Here is an 18,204-nt window from a genome sequence, read left to right on the forward strand (position 1 = left end):
GGGGCCGAATACTTTCGCAAGGCACTGTAGGTAGCCCTTTTTTCCACCTGTCTTTGTGGGAAGTTGACTTTTTTTTTAGGGCACATAGCCTTTAGCGTCACTGTTTGTTTTTTGTAGTGTTTATTGTTTTGTTCAGCGTCATTTTTCGAATAAAAAGAAAATGTACGCTCACCGCGCTGCACCTTGGTCCTCTTCTTTTAAAGGCCGTGACACTAAGATGTTGATATTTTCAGTAGATCTTTTAACTGTTGCGTTGCTTTAGGGTTCACTGATGGTATACAGTGGGGCAAAAAAAACGATTTATTCAGCCACCAATTGTGCAAGTGTCCCACTTAAAAAGATGAGAGAGGCCAGTAATTTTCATCATAGGTACACTTCAACTATGACAGACAAAATTTGGGGAAAAAAATCCAGAAAATCACATTGTAGGATTTTTTATGAATTTATTTGCAAATTATGGTGGAAAATAAGTATTTGGTCAATAACAAAAGTTTAGCTCAATACTTGGTTATATACACTTTGTTGGCAATGACAGAGGTCAAACATTTTCTGTAAGTCTTCACAAGGTTTTCACACACTGTTGCTGGTATTTTGGCCCATTGCTCCATGCAGATCTCCTCTAGAGCAGTGATGTTTTGGGGCTGTTGCTGGGCAACACGGACTTTCAACTCCCTCCAAAGATTTTCTATGGGGTTGAGATCTGGAGACTGGCTAGGCCACTCCAGGACCTTGAAATGCTTCTTACAAAGCCACTCCAAAATTACAGGCCTCTCTCATCTTTTTAAGTGGGAGAACTTGCACAATTGGTGGCTGACTAAATACTTTTTTGCCCCACTGTATATACCTGATGGTACAAGGCCCACCAACATATCCCAACAAGTAGTTTGACTCTTGGCTGTCCGAAAGGGGAAAAATTAACAGCTAAATAATAACACAAACCCTATATGGATTCATATTTAAAATTTCAAGTAACAATCATGTCTAATTGTCAGATGTGATGCTAATGATTAATGAATTAAACATGGATCCATCAATTAGTCCCCACAGAGCAGATCTAGACCACTTCTGCATAAAGCAGCGTATAATGTAATTACACCGGAGCTATAATCAGCTGGTCGCGTCAGGGGAGAATGTTCTCTATCTGCTCCATAGAAATAGTATTCAAATAGTAGACAAGAGTATCTTGTCAAAATATCAAAGCTTGTAAATGTTGTCTTTCTCTTCTGATTTAACTTTAGATAGTACAATGATCCATCAAGTTATATCTTGGATGCTAGTGTGCAGTGTGAAAGTCAGAATTTGTCACTGGAGTATTTGATGCATTTTGGTCAGAAAATATTTCACTTCTGATTCTCACTTCTGTTTTAAAGTTGGCGAAGAGCCTCAGTTGAGTAATAAATAGAAATTTAGTAGCAGTGATTTTATGTTGAGCAAGTTGTCTAAATGAATTGAGGTATTGAAATATTGAATGTAATCGTTGCATTGAAATACATTAAATAATGCGAAGCAGTTATATTATATTCACTAGTATTACCACTTATCTTAGAGAAGTGATTTTTTTTATTTTTCAATTTGATGAATCATCCATATAGATCATCCATATATATATAATATTTACAAATAAACTCACTTAATTTTAGGATTTTCAAATATGCCAGCTCATGCCATCAGTCAGTAACTCACCCAAAAATGACTCCAAAATTGTCCCCCCACCCCCCCATCAACAATGATTAAACACACATGTGAGGGATTTTGTTCAAATTTACTGCATCTTTCCACCATGATTCTTCATCAGATCATCTCTCCCCTCTCTCCAATGCCCTGGTTTGGGGATGCAAATTCAGCCAGCACTCCCCTGCATGGTTCTCTCTCTCTCTTTCCCTCTCCTCTCTCTCTGCGATCCCGCTCCTTCCCCTCTGGGACCTGAAGATTAATATTCCCGGGCCCAACAAGATAATTACTGATACCAATTAGACATGATTATGTGAATTTGATACACTTATTACTCTCGCTAATGAGAAGGACGTCTTACCCTAACAAGAGCGCCGCGGCGCTTGGTTTACTTTACACACAGCACACAGTATATTATATCTAGCTACTGTTATTGTTGTTAAACCTCAATCTGAATAATATATATTTTTTACGTCTCATAATTGTAAACAAAAGTCCTTCATGTGTTACAAGTAACACAATACATATTATGTGACTTTTACCAAAACAAAGTGTTTGACTGCTACCCTTTCAGAGCAGTCTTTGCTATCAGTAGATTAAGTTATATAAAACTGATGCTCAATTATTGCTTCTAGTCTAGTCTATCATATCTTGGAGAATACCCTGCAGAAATGATAATATAGTTGATAACTCCCTTTTGTTTTTACTACAACCTAAGGAGTAGAGCATCTTGTTACATTTCAGAGATGACTCATCCACTCTATTGTCTCTAGTTGGGCTTAATGTGTGGTAACAAATGCTCATGGGTAACTTTATAGTAGGTATGTGTTCTCTATTCTCTATTGCAGCTCTGACAATAAAAACCCATACTTGATCTTATAAGTCTGTTGATTTACTGATAAATACCATGTATATCATTTGACTCAGAATCAACCATGAATTACTTATTTAGTTAAATTTGATTGTGATTTTGTACAGGGAATGGTGGATAAATAAAGTTTTGGTTAAAATAAAATAATTATCATAGACTAATTTCATTGGATGAAAATACATATATATTCTTATATTAGCACACTGTACTAGAAGAAGTCAAGTCAGTATCTGTTGTGTTGTGTGGCTGTCCAGACAGGAACAGGAGGGAAGGACCCCACACAGTGCTGCCTAGCCCATGAATTAGTAAATGGAGGCAGGCAGACAGGCAAAGAGATGTCCGTGGTTTGCCTGATTGGAAGTCGGGGAGAGAGAGGGGGCCTGCCGCCTGCCGACGGCGGGAGAGATGGATGTGGCAGTCAAAAGGATGAGGCGAGATAATTAGCGATCAGAGTGTATCTTGTTAATTAAGGGCTAATTAGAGACAGGCGGAGGGAGAGGGGGAGATGGGGGAAGGCAGGGAAGGGGTGGAGGGTTTACACATGTAACACAGAGAGATGAACACAAGAAAGGGGGCGGCAGCATTGTGCAACTTTACTATAATGTCTGTTCTCGTACAGATAAAAAAATGAAAAACAGAAAGAGAACTTCAAAACTTGTTATTAACAAATATGGCTTGTTTGATACAACATACAATTGGATTCGCAAAAGAGATTGTAACCTCAGTGAAATGCACCTCTTTGTACAGGTACATGAGATGATGATGCATGACACCCCCTCTCTCTCCCCTTCTTTCTCTCCCTCTCCCTCTCTCTCTCTCTCTCTCTCTCTCTCTCTCTCTCTCTCCAGGTGCGCCCCACTCTAACAGTAGTACGTCCCTCCAGTCAGAGCATTCGGTCGGCGGGGGAAATCTGGTGGGCTATGGGGGCAGTAAAGACGGCATGCACCAACGCTCCTTCTCTGTGTCCAGCGCTGACCAATGGAACGAGGCTGTCATCAACACCAGTGCAAGCACCGGGACCGGTGAGACTGACGACCACACCTCCCATGTCCTCTTCCTCATCCCTCCACCTTTTCTTCTTCCTCCTTTTTTACTCCATCTTCCCTGCTCCTTCTTCCACAACTCCACTCCCACTATTTACTCAATGAAGTCTCAGCCACTCGATGTCATTGAAATAGATGTAGCGAGATGGTGACACACGACACAATGAACAATAGACAGCGTCCAGAACAGTCCTGGTACAGTCATATCAGTGGAGGTGCAATAGCCGTTCGTATTCATTACGGCACACTGTAGCAAAACCTTTTGCAGAGGAAAACAAGTGTTTCTTATTGGAAAAGTTCAGGTAGTCCCTCCTTTTTTCAGTCCGTTTTCTTCCATTTGGTGCCTAATGAATAGGACCCTGGTATTGGTGAAGAGGTGGAATAGAACAAAGATTGTTTTCATAATGAGGTAATCAGGCTTTTGATCGCTGTGACCTTTTCGCCTACTGTTATCTTACAGAAGCGAAAGATGATGGTGGAGAGGAAGTGAGTGAAGGTTATTTGCCATCCCAGCACCCTAACTCCGCTTCCCTCCCACCCCATCACAGAGCCTTGCCAGCGCACTTGAGTGAAGTAAAATAATACATTTGCTGTGCGTGTTGGCTCCTCTCCCCCCTCACTCTCTCCGCAATAGGAAAATTAATGCTTTTCGGGGGTACCATTCATCACCAGTTATTTCCCCTCTCTTTGTGGTTGGCAGTAAAAAAGCACTTAAATGCACATCAACAGAATAACAGTCATTTCCATGCATGTTTGCACTCTGCTAGTTCTCATTAGCACTGTGGCGGCGGCGGCCCCCTCCCCATCGGCTCCCAGGGGCCCCGGCAGTTTAAAGAGCGCTCTTTTCGAGCACTGCTGGAGTCCAACGCTGTGCCGTGCGCACAGCCTCATGGTTCCACAGACAAGCCCCGTCTCTCATTTGCAACTGCCAAACGATAAATTCTGCCTGGACGCAGGCAGGCACTTCTATCATAACCCCCTACCCCTCTACTCTCCCATCAGAAGCACGCCCAAAGCAGAATTACTTAGAGGAGAGAGTGTGGTGGGGTCCTCTCAAATAATTGTGTGTGTGTGCCCGTGTGTACCTGTATGCAGGCTTGTGTGTTTATGTTTTCACATTTGTGTGTACTCTAGGCTACATGTCTTATATATGTTGTTCAGGAGTGAGCCATGTGTGTGTGGTCAATGTATGTGTGTGTGTATTCCAAATCACTGTGCTGTCATCCCACTCTACCGATACGCTACTTACTAAACAGCGAGCTAAAATCTATTTCCTTGTTTGGTAAACTGAGAAGACTTGACTTCATATTAGCATAGCTCATTAGCCACCATCCTTTCTTCTCCTCGACCAGATTTTAAATTCCCTCCATTACTCAGTTTTCTTCAATTATATCCATGGTTCTCTTTAAGGTAACCACAAATGAGCCAAATGAGCTGAGAATGATAGATATTCGAGAAGTCATGTCAAATGGTAAATATGTTACTTTGTTCCGTTCTTGCATTACCAATATTGTATACTGACACTACATTTGGGCGATTCAGAAGGGCTTTATCATTTGAAAACAAGTAGACTTCAATGTGTTCTTTGAGTATTGCATTCATTGATATGCCTCCCTGCCCTACAAATAGCGAATCTCAATTAAAATGTACAGCAGAATACTCATTCAATGTGATATGTGACTGCAGTGTTTTGAAGGTAACAACATAACAGTTGATTGAATTGTGACCTCTTTATCTTTCATTCTAATGGAACCTTCAATAATCAATAGGAGGAAGGTCCACCGTTCATTCAGAATGTTTTACCATTTGAATAGATGTCAACCCAGCCCCAATCACTCCATTATCCTTCGTCAAGGTTGCAGGTTAACATAAAACATGGTTCTTCTTAGAAGAAAAATACAAAAAATAGCAGATTGATGATATGCTGAAGAATAAAATGCATCTTAGTCCAGGTAACCATTTCCATATTATTTAAAGAATGTCCTCATTTGTAAACCTATTGAGGGAGATGCAGGGGGAGCTAGCTACATCTCTTGAATATTGAACGTAGCCTTTTGATTAAATCTCAGCCCCATTTTGTCTATTGCTTCGCAGACCACTCTTAATCTGGGCCCACACAAGAAGCTGTGTTTAGAAACGGTCTTTCCTTTATATACTTCATCCTTTACACCTGAATTAAAAACAGACTTGACAGGCACCTAAGCACTGTGACATTTTTACAAATGGCAATATAACTCTGTCAATGCCAAAGTGAGTGACCCCCAGTTAAAGTTTTGTTGTAGTATGCAGTATCCTGCTAACTGGGGAGCAGACAAACATTTTGACCAAGTCTGAGGGTTTGACATTTTTTTTTTATAGTATATATACAGGTCACTGCCAAAATAAAGGAAATACCAACATAGTGTTTTAGTAGGGTGTTGGGCCACCACATGCCTGAACAGCTTCAATGCACCTTGGCATAGATTCTACAAGTGTCTGGAACTGTATTGGAGGGATGCGAAACCATTCTTCCATGACAAATTTCATATTTTGGTGTTTTGATGATAGTGGTGGAAAATGCTCTCTCAAACGCTGCTCCAGAATCGCAGGTTGACGTTTATTGTCATAAGTCTTCTCCTGGAGGCAGAACTGAGCGATTTCCCCTTAGATAGGCCAGCTGCAATTGCTATATTGTAAAAATTGATGAAAACAAACATTTGCTTAGGGTTAGGCTTTAGGGTTAGCAGTGAGGTTAAGGTTAGGTTGACTTTGTGGCTGAGGCAGCTAATGACCACTGCAGAGCTGCCTCCAGAACAAGATTCTTGACAAAAAACTCCAACCTGCTCCAGAATCTCCAATAAGTGTTAAATTATTGTTGAGATCTGGTAACTGAGACGGCCATGGTTTACATCATTTTCATGCTCATCAAACCATTCAGTGAGCACTTGTGCCCTGTCGATGGGGGCATTGTCATCCTATGGGGGCATAGCTAAAATAATGGCCTGCCCAGCATTTTTATACATGACCCTAAGCATGATTGCTTAATTAACTCCGGAACCACACCTGTGTGGAAGCACCTGCTTTCAATATACTGTGTCCCTCATTTACTGAAGTGTTTCCATTATTCTGGCAGTTACCTGTAGGTATATACACCATCAGAGTATGTTTCTCCAGTGAAGGTATTTCATCACAGAGGCAGTGAGTGAAGGCAGGACCAGCCTGTTCTGTACCTCAGGGTGTTCTGCTGTATTGCTGGAACTCTACTCTGCTCTGCCCTCCCGTCGCGTACTGGAGAGCGTGGTACATGGGGAGTTTGATCTCCACGCCGGGTCCGTAATGAAGTTTGACATTTAGTTTGGAGAGAGCAGCAGAGCGTGATCAGGCCTTGATTAGTGCACTCTAATTGAGGATAATAAGGGGGAGACGGTGATTGTTTCTAATTTTTGCCATTAATTGCAGCCGATGCCGTTGATTGAGGACAGGCAGTGAGCTGCTGCCGTGTCAAGTGGCCTAGCCGGCGAAATCACAGTGCTCCCATACCCAGAGCCTCTTGAATTACGCATTTAGAAATTAAATGAAAAACTCTCTCTCTCATTCTGTCTCTGTGTCTCTCTCTCTCTCATTCATTCTCATTGTGAGAAGGCTGCCGGTTTGCGGCAGGGCCAGAAAGCTGTTAGCAGTTCAGTGCTGCGATGGATAGCGAGCTATTAGCCCCCTCTTTGTCTCGCGCACAGTCTTCATCATGCAGCATGTTTAAACTGTAATTTCCCCGGTGGGAGTGTAATACACTGTAATCACAGGTTAGCCCTGATACCTATTCCACAGTACCTGCATGCCCAGGAGGAGAGACTGGGAGAGGCTATATGGCACTCAGCTAAGAGGAGAGAGAGACTCCTGATTCTCAACATGCTTCATTCCCGCCCCTCGCTACCTCGCTCTCGCTCTCTCGCTCCCGACAGCACCTCATAACCAGTAGCTAATAATGCCAAAGTGAACTCGCTGAGCGGCTCACAACTGTAAGCTACAGTGCCTCCATTTTAAACAGAGAGCTAGTTGGTGGCATCTACTCCTAGGTTTTATTATGGGAAATCTGATGCGATCCATCAGATATGGATAGCTTTGAATTGAGGTGCACTTCAGATGATTCAACACTAGATTATGTTGGATGACTAGTGCACTGCCAGGGACTCTCTGATATTGTTGCTCAATGATGTGTATGCATGGTTTAACAGACTCTTATCAGTGAGTAATAGATATACATTGAGTGTACAAAACATTAGGAACACCTGCTCTTTCCATGATAAATCAAATCAAATTGTATTTGCCATATGCACTGAATACAACAGGTGTAGAACTTGAAATGCTTACTTACAAGCCTTTAACCAACAATGAGGTTAAGAAAATATTTACTAAATAAACTAAAGTAAAAAAAATTATATAAAATAAAAAGTAACACAATAAAATAACAATAATGAGGCTATAGACAGGGGGTACCGGTACCGAGTCAATGTGCGGGGATAAAGGTTAGTCGAGGTAATTTGTACATGTAGGCAGGGGTAAAGTGATTATGCATAGATAATAAACAGCGAGTAGCAGCAGTGTAAAAACAAAGGGTGGAGTGTCAATGTAAATAGTCCGGGTGTCCATTTGATGAATTGTTCAGCACTCTTATGCCTTGGAGTAGAAGCTGTTAAGGAGCCTTTTGGACTTGGTGCTTCGGTACCGCTTGCCATGCGGTAGCAGAGATAACATTCTATGACTTGGGTGACTGGAGTCTTTGACAATTTTTTTGCCTTCGTCTGACACCGTATATATGTCCTGGATGTCAGAAGGCTTGGCCACAGTGATGTACTGGGAAGTAGGCACTACCCTCTGTAGCACCTTACAGTCGGATGCCGAGCAGTTGCCATACCAGGCGGTGATGAAATCGGTCAGGATGCTCTCGATGGTGCAGCTGTTGAACTTTTTGAGAATCTGGCTACCCATGCCAAATCTTTTCAGTCTCCTGATGTGGAAAAGGCGTTGTCGTGCCCACTTCATGAATGTCTTGGTGTGTTTGGACCATGTTAGTTTGTTGGTGATGTGGACACCAAGGAACTTTAATCTCTCGACCCGCTCCACTACAGCCCCGTCGATGTGAATGGGGGCGTGTTCGGACCTCCTTTTCCTGTAGTCCACAATTAGCTCCTTTGTCTTGCTCACGTTGAGGGATAGATTGTTGTCTCTGACCTTCTACCTATATGACCTCCTACCTATATGCTGTCTAATCATTGTCAGTGATGTTGTGTCGTCAGTAAACTTAATGATGGTGTTGGAGTCGTGCTTGGCCACGCAGTCGTGGGTAAACAGGGAGTACAGGAGGGGACTAAGCACGCACCCCTGAGGGGCCCCCGTGTTGAGGATCAGCGTGGCAGATGTGTTGTTGCCTACCCTTACCACCTGGGGGCGGCCCATCAGGAAGTCCAGGACACAGTTGCAGATGGAGGTGTTTTGTCCCAGGGTCCTTAGCTTAGGGATGAGCTTTATGGGCACTATGGTGTTGAACGCTGAGCTGTAGTCAATGAACAGCATTCTCACATAGGTGTTCCTTTTGTCCAGGTGAAAGATATGATCCCTTATTGCTGTCACTTGTTAAATCCACTTCAATCAGTGTAGATGAAGGGGAGGAGACCGGTTAAAGAAGGATTTTTTTGAGGCATGGATTGTGTATGTGTGTCATTCAGAGGGTGAATGAGAAAGCCAAAAGATGGTATTAGGTGCCTGGTACACCAGTTTGAGTGTGTCAAGAACTGTTACACTGCTGGATTTTTCACACTCAACCGTTTCCGTGTATATCAAGAATGGTCCACCACCCAAAGGACATCCAGTCAACTTCACACAACAGTGGGAAGCATTGGAGTCAACATGGGTCAGCATCCCTGTGGACTGCTTTCGACACCTTGTAGAGTCCATGCCCTGGCAAATTGAGGCTGTTCTGAGGGCAACCGGGGGTGCAACACAATGTTAGGAAGATGTTCCTAATGTTTTGTACACTCAGTATATACACTATATATACAATAGTATGTGGACCCTTTAAATTAGTGGATCCGGCTATTTCAGCCACATCTGTCAGCAACAGGTGTGGCTGAAATAGCCGGATCCACTAATTTAAAGGGTTTAAAGGGTTTAAAATCAAGCACACAGCCATGCAATCTCTGTAGCCAACATGGGCAGTAGAATGGCCTTATTGAGGAGCTCAGTGACTTTCAATGTGGCACCGTAAATAGGATGACACCTTTCCAACAAGTCAGTTCGTCAAATTTCTGCCCTGCCAGAGCTGCCCCGGTCAACTGGTAATGTCTAGGAGCAACAACGGCTCAGCCGCAAAGTGGTAAGCAACACAAGCTTACAGAATGGGACCACCGAGTGCTGAAGAGTGTAAAAATTGACTGTCCTCGGTTGCAGCACTCACTACTGAGTTCCAAACTATCTCTGGAAGCAACGTCGGCACAATAACTGTTCGTTGGGAGCTTCATGAAATGGGTTGGTAATTGTGTGTAGATACACTACATGACCAAGCAACCGCACGCAAGCCTAAGATCACCATGCGCAATGCCAAGTGTCGGCTGGTGTGGTGTAAAGCTCACCACCATTGGACTCTTGAGTAGTGGAAACGCGTTCTTTGGAGTGATGAATCACGCTTCACCATCAGGCAGTCCGATGGACGAATCTGGTGGATACCAGGAGAACGCTACCTGCCCCAATACATAGTGCCAATTGTAAAGTTTGGCGGAGGAGGAATAATGGTCTGGGACTGCTTTTCATGGTTCGGGCTAGGCCCCTTAGTTCCAGTAAGATAGCAAGGTCCATAGCGAGGGCCATAGATAAATGGTTTGTCAAGATCAGTGTAGTAGAACTTGACTGTCCTGCACAGAGCCCTGACCTCAACCCCATTGAACACCTTTGAGATTAATTGGAACGTAGACTGTGAGCCAGGCCTAATCGCCCAACATCAGTGCCTGACCTCACTAATGCTCTTGTGGCTGAATGGAAGCAGGTCCCCACAGCAATGTTCCAACATCTAGTGGAAAGCCTTTCCAGAAGAGTGGAGGCTGTTATAGCAGCAAAGGGGGGACCAACTCCTTATTAATGGCCATGATTTTTAATGAGTTGTTCAACGAGCAGGTGTCCACATACTTTTGGTCATGTAGTGTATCTACACACAATTACCAAATGGTGTTATATTATTTTGTAATGCTACTGCATGACTCCAATGGTAAGGAGTTACTTTAGCTTCACTATAGATGTAGAGGTACTTTCGATGTACAATAGCTTAACAGATATAGTCTGGTTTATTCACAATGTTCATTCCACTTTGGCAGTTACCATCTTTCACCTACTCAGTCAGTGTTAGAAAAGAAAATAGCGATGACAAGTCTGAGCCACAGAAAAAGAAAAAAGAAGGTACAGTATGTCTTCTCTTCACACTAGTCTTATTAATTAGCCACCAAGCGGAAGCAAACTGATAGAAACATGGAGGGACTAGCTGAATATGTCCAACAAGAAACCTTCATATTCATTTTCTGTTGCAGAACGTCTTGCTACGGTGTGCCCTAATGTATACGACCCATGTTTTGGGTGCAGGCGGAGCAGAGGATCATGGGTCATGTTCCACAACATTAGGGGCAGAAAATTGATAATTAGAAGTGTTTATGACACGACGTGCCCCCAAAGGGGAGCCCTCCACTCTCACCTCAAGCCACATTAAACAAATGCTGCCTGTCATCGTCGAGAGGGGGACAAGGTTGGAGAGTTCGGGACCCCTCTCCGTACCCTTCTCCTCCGCTCCGAGCTGTCATACAGAGCTGTGCTGGCGGGACAGACACTGGAGTAGAGGTAAAGAGGGAGGGGGGTGGGGGGTGTAGAAGGGGGAGGGGAGAAGGTACTCTGTGGGCCCCTTTGCCCCCAGCTGTCTGCACCCAGCTAATGACTGGTCTCGGGGGCTTTTGTGGGAGAAGCAGGGAAATTGAAACAGACGCCCCGACACGCCACGCCACGGCTACATGTGTGGCTCTGCCTCTGTGCTGCCATTCAAAACCAACCGGTGAGGAGAGGAGAGAAGGAGGGAGGGAACTGGGGTTCTGGTAGGCTGGCCAGTACTAAGCATCACAAATTCACTATATGCTTATTGATCTTGAGGCGCCCATTAAGTTTCTATAATCAATAGCCTTTTTGTTGTATCTCCTATATAAATTTGTCCACATTTGACTGTTAATAGCTGGGTTTGCATCCATTTTGACAACAATTTGCATGCGAATATTCAAAAATCTGCAGAGTGAAAACATATGCAAATGTTTACCACCAGTGTTGTTTCCATCAAACTTACTTGTTGCTGATAAAAGCTGTGTGTGATGACATAGTGGACATAAAGCACTTGTACACTTAGGTTTCCATGTACTGAATAACAAAACGAGCTAATGTGTTTCCATCGTATTTTCAACTCTACCGATAGTTTTGTCACAAAATCTGTTGCGATAGATGGCATATTTGCCCAATCTCATCTTGGTGCATGCTCTCTAGACAACCGTTCGCTGATGAAGTGGACAGGGTAGATTATATGATGACATATGGATAAGCGCAATATCATTTTTATTTGATAATTGGCAGCCAAGCATTTAAATAATACCCTGGATATTTTGGGGGAAATTGCTTGAAGCTCAACTTAATAAGTTAAGTTTTCATCTGCCTATAAACTCAGCATGTTTTTCCACGTCGTGGTGGTAGTAGAACGTAACTTATCATTGCGTGCCTCCAAGTTTACTTTGACATGACGGTTATTATGTCAATTTGTACGCATAAATGCGTTTCCACCGGAATTGTCACAATCTATTTTACAGACTAAAATATGATCACCCAGTCTAGCGTATTTTGTTTTATCGACATTAGGACATTTTACTGACAAATTTGCGGTTTCAATGTCGTGAGTTTTTTTTATGCGTCAGATAATTCATCCACATGAAATGGTTAGATGAAAACCTGGTTATTCATGTGAAATAAGATAAACATATGCATTCCACTACGAGTGTACAAAATATGTATAGTTCCTTTTAAAAATCTAAATTAAAATGTTGTTCTGATAAATCCAACAGCATTTATACATACCACATTAACAGATGTACTGGCTGTATTGAGTGAGACTCTTGATGTATCTTACTCAGTGACATCAAAAAGAATCTCAACGAATGTATGCCTATAGTGTGTTGGCTCCTATATTTTTATGCCCACGCTCCAACCAGGCTGCCTGGGGCCTTTAAAGAGCTCCAGTCTCCTCCACTTAAGCATCCTCCACCTCCTGCTGAGCCCATCCCACATCCCACTCCTCCCTCCAACATAGCCCCATCTCCCGTAAGGTAATGACCAAATTAGGCCTAACAACTGATGTTGTACACTAGTAGCTAATGGCACAGCCAGCGACAGTGGCGGCATTAGAGTATGTGCAACGACAACGGCAATAATCCCTGATACGAGCCCCCTTTCTTCTTGTCCTACCGCCCTCCGCTCCTGGTGCCTGGGGCTGGGACGGTGCGGAGGGAGAGGAAAATGAATGGAGTTTGCCACACTACAATGAACTTTTGATGGGAGACAATGGAGGAGGCTGCCTGCTCTCCACACGGGGTGGCAGAAGGAGAGCAATATGGGGCCCATGGACTGGCCATCGCTGCCTCTCCTCGGCCCCCAAGGCTCCTGGGCCCCCATCTCTCCTCTCCCCAGATTCATAATGGCATCCTGAGGGGGAGAGGGAAAGTGATGTAAAATGTCAGGAAACCAGAAAGATGGCAAGTTGACCCCCCCACCCGTACCCACTCCTCCATCTTTTCAGCCCTCTATCTCCTCTTTGCCCAACTGTGGTGCAGGTTAAATATCACATTTATAAAATCACTTAGGCAACCAGAAACAAAGCCGGCTCTTAGCCCCTTGTCACTCACTGACAGTCGTCTAGAGAGCTTGGCCTGAGGCTAACCTAACTAACCATTTGTTAGCTGAGCTGCCCCCATACCTGTCTGTTCTTCCTTCGTCCGCTCTAAAGCCACAGCAGTACAGATACTTTTGGACCGCTAGTATCTCAGTTTTGGGATGGCATCTTTTTTATTGCGATTACTTTGCATTCATTTAGTTGGTATCCGGGTATGAATTACCACTGTATGTTGTTTTTAAAATATGGTACATCATCACTAGTCAGTATCTCATGATTCATATCCTTCTGTCTTTCCCTTCTAAACTTGCAAATGTAATATGTTTCTGTGTGTGTTTACTCAGTATTTAACATCTTGTACATAGCATGTCAAAAAGTACAGTTGATCGTGATATCTTTTACTGATCAGTGTTTCCCTCTTTCTCCAGCCAATGGGATGGCCGAGCCCCTGACCTGCAGCTCTGGGGTGGGCAGTGCCACCAGTCCCAAGCAGGAGCTCCCCCCCTCGCCTCACGCCAACCGCAAGAGACACAGACGGAAAAAGAGCACAGGCATCACCAAGCCAGACGGACCATCTACAGGCAACGAAGGTAAGCCAGGAGTTAACACAGGAGTTATAGAAGACGCTCCTTCTGCAAACTCATCAAAACAGTCTGCAACAATGCATACACATTTAAAACAGTCTGAAATGGCAACATATTCTGAAACTGCAACAAAAACAAACAAGTGCAAACGTAGTAAATCTGGTTAGCGTACTGGAGTCCAGTGCAAGTCCATGTATAGCCTCCCTTATTCTCCCCATCTAGCCATAGTGTGAACAACCAACCGCCCTGAGCTCCAGAAGCTGTGGAATTCCTCTTCTCCACTTCTCCACTCTCTCCACTCTTCTCCGCAATGGAGTGGCAGCTAACCCTCTGCTCAATTAATAATGATTCTCCAGCCTGATGATGAATGGACAGCTCTAATTGGATGGCATTGTGAAACACAGACTCCTGTCTCTAAGGCCATAAAACTGATGTCACTGGAGCCAGAGATGATCAATCAACATGATTGATATGCTGCATATCGACAGCATTGGCACCGACGCCTCCTTAATGACCCTTAGTATTTATAATCATTACACTTTTACCATGGTATTGCTAACAGACCTCCTAGTTTGAATGAGACTGCCTTCTAGTTTGAATGAGACCACTGACCACATCGTTTCAAGCATAGATCACAAGCACCGGTGGTAAGTGTTGGTACACTAGTTTCAATTTCAAAGGTATGTGAGTGTGTTTATTGTGTTTCTCTATCTGGTCTCTTTCGGCCAACTTGGATAATTCTTACCCCTGTTTTCCGTAGGAGTATTGATTTGACAGTATATAACATGTAAGCCGTATTCACATCACCATGATTGTGCCCTCATTTGTTCCTAAGTACGTTTGCCCATAATGCCCTATACTGAATCTAATTCTCTCATGCATTCCAAGAAAGAATTTAGACCTTAATGGACCAGCACTGTCAGAATCACTCCAATAATGGTCTTAGGGGCTTGAATGAGTGATGGCTAACATTAGGGGGCTGGGTGGATTCCCTCCGCCACATTGCATTGAGGGCAATATGAGTGGACATTAGCCCATCTCAACGTCACTCTCAACCTTTTGTTCTGTCCCATATAAATTAGTTCACATGTCCACAATAAAATGACTAACTTTCTGCTCTAGTTTTGGATAAGTGATCGTGTGGTGTCAATGGAAGTGAATGGAAGTCAGCGTGTGGTGGTGTCAATGGAAGTGAATGGAAGTCAGCGTGTGGTGGTGTCAATGGAAGTGAATGGAAGTCAGCATGTGGTGGTGTCAATGGAAGTGAATGGAAGTCAACATGTGGTGTCAATGGATGTGAATGGAAGTCAGCATGTCGTGGTGTTAATGGAAGTGAATGGAAGTCAGCATGTGGTGTCAATGGATGTGAATGGAAGACAGCATGTAGTGGTGTTAATGGAATAGAATGGAAGTCAGCATGTGGTGTCAATGGAAACGTGTCGAAAAGTTTAACTCTTTCTTTTAATATACAGTCATGCCCAAAAGTTTTGAGAATGACACAAATATTACAGTAATTTTCACAAAGTCTGCTGCCTCAGTTTGTATGATGGCAATTTGCATATACTCCATGTTATGAAGAGTGATCAGATGAATTGCAATTCATTGCAAAGTCCCTCTTTGCCATGCAAATGAACTGAATCGCCAAAAAACATTTCCACTGCATTTCAGCCCTGCCACAAAAGGACCAGCTGACATCATGTCAGTGATTCTCTCGTTAACACAGGTGTGAGTGTTGACGAGGACAATGCTGGAGATCACTCTGTCATGGTGATTGAGTTCGAATAACAGACTGGAAGCTTCAAAAGGAGGGTGGTGCTTGGAATCATTGCTCTTCCTCTGTCAATCATGGTTACCTGTGTGGTGTCTTTGGCTATGCCGGATTAAGTGATATGACATGCTATTCTATAAAATAATTTATCCGTAATTAATATTACCTGATTGAGCTAATCATGTAAATGTAATTAACTAGAGAGTCAGGCACCACAAAATAATATTTCTAGAGCTGTTATCTTCCGAATAAACTCTTAAAGACCGAGTAATATTTTACATCAATAGCAGTCAATATTAATCGTCATCTTAATTCAGTCTCATCTGAAAGTTGTAAATTCTTGGTTCTGCACAAACCCTGGCTAACAATTTGAATCAGCAATACAAAATTGGGTTTAATTATTTATTTACTAAATACCTAACTAATCACACAGAATTACACATGCACATAATTAAATCATAATTTGATTACAAATTACGTCATGAAGGCTTCGTTCTGTAGTTATTGTCTGAACCATTCTGACATAGGACCGTCGTCCTCAAGTCCACGGAACGGGAGGTTATATTGTCGTCAAGGGCTTATATAGGAAGGGAGAGGAGGGCGTGTTTGAAAAGTTTTATAGCCCATGTCCCTTCACAGGGGCGGGCCACTGATTGAGTAGAGCCCTATCTTATGAAAACCCAAATCACACATTTTAGAAGCTAAAATCACATTTCATCCCATCACAAATAATTACATTTTCAAACATGGTAACATACACAGGGTGAACGAGCGATACGTCCTTGAAGTGTAGTTTCAGCCTGACTCTCAATGTGAGAGGCGAGGTAGTCTGAGGGACCCCTCAAAGTGTAGTGTCGCATCGTTCCACTTTTAACCAATGTTTAGTGGGCTTCAAAGCTCTTTTGAGATCATCGAACAATGTTTGAGAGATGAGTGATATTGTCGCACCCGAATCAATTAGCGCATGACAAGTTAAGCACTCCTCCAGGACTGTTTCCAGGTATGGGCGTTTCGATTCGTGTTTAGTGGATATATTCCCCACAAAGTGGAGTGGTCGTTCACAACGACGTGATGTGTCAATTCTGTTCAAGGTGGAAGCAGATCGACTTTTCCGATTTTGAGTGGGCTTGGCTTTAACGAAGCATTTGACCTTTTTCTTCGCAACTTTTGTATCAGAGTCTATAGACAAAGCCCGTGGGCTTGTTTCTTGATCAAGCGGGCCCTGGATAGGGTCTCGAGTGAGAGCGGGAGCGGGAGAGATTTGAATTTTAACGCCCTTGCTATAGGTGTTAATTCCTGCGGATCTGGTGTCCGGTAATTCCCTGTCTAGTCCTTGTGACTTATCTTTTACCCTTTTCTTAAATGTTTCTCGCTTTAGGGCTTCACGTAGTGGAACTTCTGGAGAACATTGGTCTTCGTTTTGAACATCCTTCAACTTTGTTACCCTTATGCTCTGACACTTTGTGTGGGTTGGGTGCAGGAACGTAGTGAACAGGTCGATTGTAGCGGTAGTCGTTTTGATGGCGACGTACTTTACAGTTATTTCGACTGCGGAGGTTATTGGAATCATAGTTTTGTGGTAGAAACTGTTGTTGTGCGTCATCTCTTAACGCTCCAATACCTGATAATGCACCCTCTAACTGGAGTGAGTGCTCCTGGTCAAACTTCAAAACCGAGTGGTCAGTGCTCTTAGCTTTGCGAGCTTATGATGCCTCAAAAGCTGTGCTTGCAAGCTCTCTGAGTTGTAAGATAGGCAAGCCAACGTGGGCGGCAGGGCCCAAGTAGGTAATGATGACAGGTAACTGTTCTGCCTTATTATTATTCGACCCTGCTGGTCATTTATGAACATTTGAACATCTTGGCCATGTTCTGTTATAATCTCCACCCGGCACAGCCAGAAGAGAACTGGCCATCCCACATGCTCTCTCTAATTCTCTCTTTCTTTCTCTCTCTCTGAGGACCTGAGCCCTAGGACCATGCCCCAGGACTACCTGACATGATGACTCCTTGCTGTCCCCAGTCCACCTGACTGTGCTGCTGCTCTTGTTTCAACTGTTCTGCCTTATTATTATTCGACCATGCTGGTCATTTATGAACATTTGAACATCTTGGCCATGTTCTGTTATAATCTCCACCCGGCACAGCCAGAAGAGGACTGGCCACCCCACATAGCCTGGTTCCTCTCTAGGTTTCTTCCTAGGTTTTGGCCTTTCTAGGGAGTTTTTCCTAGCCACCGTGCTTCTACACCTGCATTGCTTGCTGTTTGGGGTTTTAGGCTGGGTTTCTGTACAGCACTTTGAGATATCAGCTGATGTACGAAGGGCTATATAAATAAA

The 18,204-nt window shown here is 43.4% G+C and overlaps 1 protein-coding gene across 4 annotated transcripts in view; it reads left to right on the forward strand.

The window, feature by feature from the left end:
• The window catches only part of LOC110530474 (arf-GAP with GTPase, ANK repeat and PH domain-containing protein 3), a 299,837-nt gene that overhangs the window by 241,178 nt on the left and 40,455 nt on the right, over positions 1–18,204 (forward strand). For all 4 annotated transcript variants that reach the window (XR_016482590.1, XR_016482589.1, XM_036986120.2 and 1 more), the window contains exons 12-13: positions 3,391–3,564; positions 13,945–14,106. Coding sequence is in view for 2 of the 4 variants with exons in the window: in XM_036986120.2 (XP_036842015.2) it covers positions 3,391–3,564; positions 13,945–14,106 (336 nt within the window). In the remaining 2 variants the exon portion in view is untranslated. The remainder of the gene's footprint in view (positions 1–3,390; positions 3,565–13,944; positions 14,107–18,204) is intronic.

The sequence above is a fragment of the Oncorhynchus mykiss genome, chromosome 8, assembly GCF_057628025.1.
Source record: "Oncorhynchus mykiss isolate SJ-2025 chromosome 8, ASM5762802v1, whole genome shotgun sequence".
In the NCBI taxonomy this organism is placed as follows: domain Eukaryota; kingdom Metazoa; phylum Chordata; class Actinopteri; order Salmoniformes; family Salmonidae; genus Oncorhynchus; species Oncorhynchus mykiss.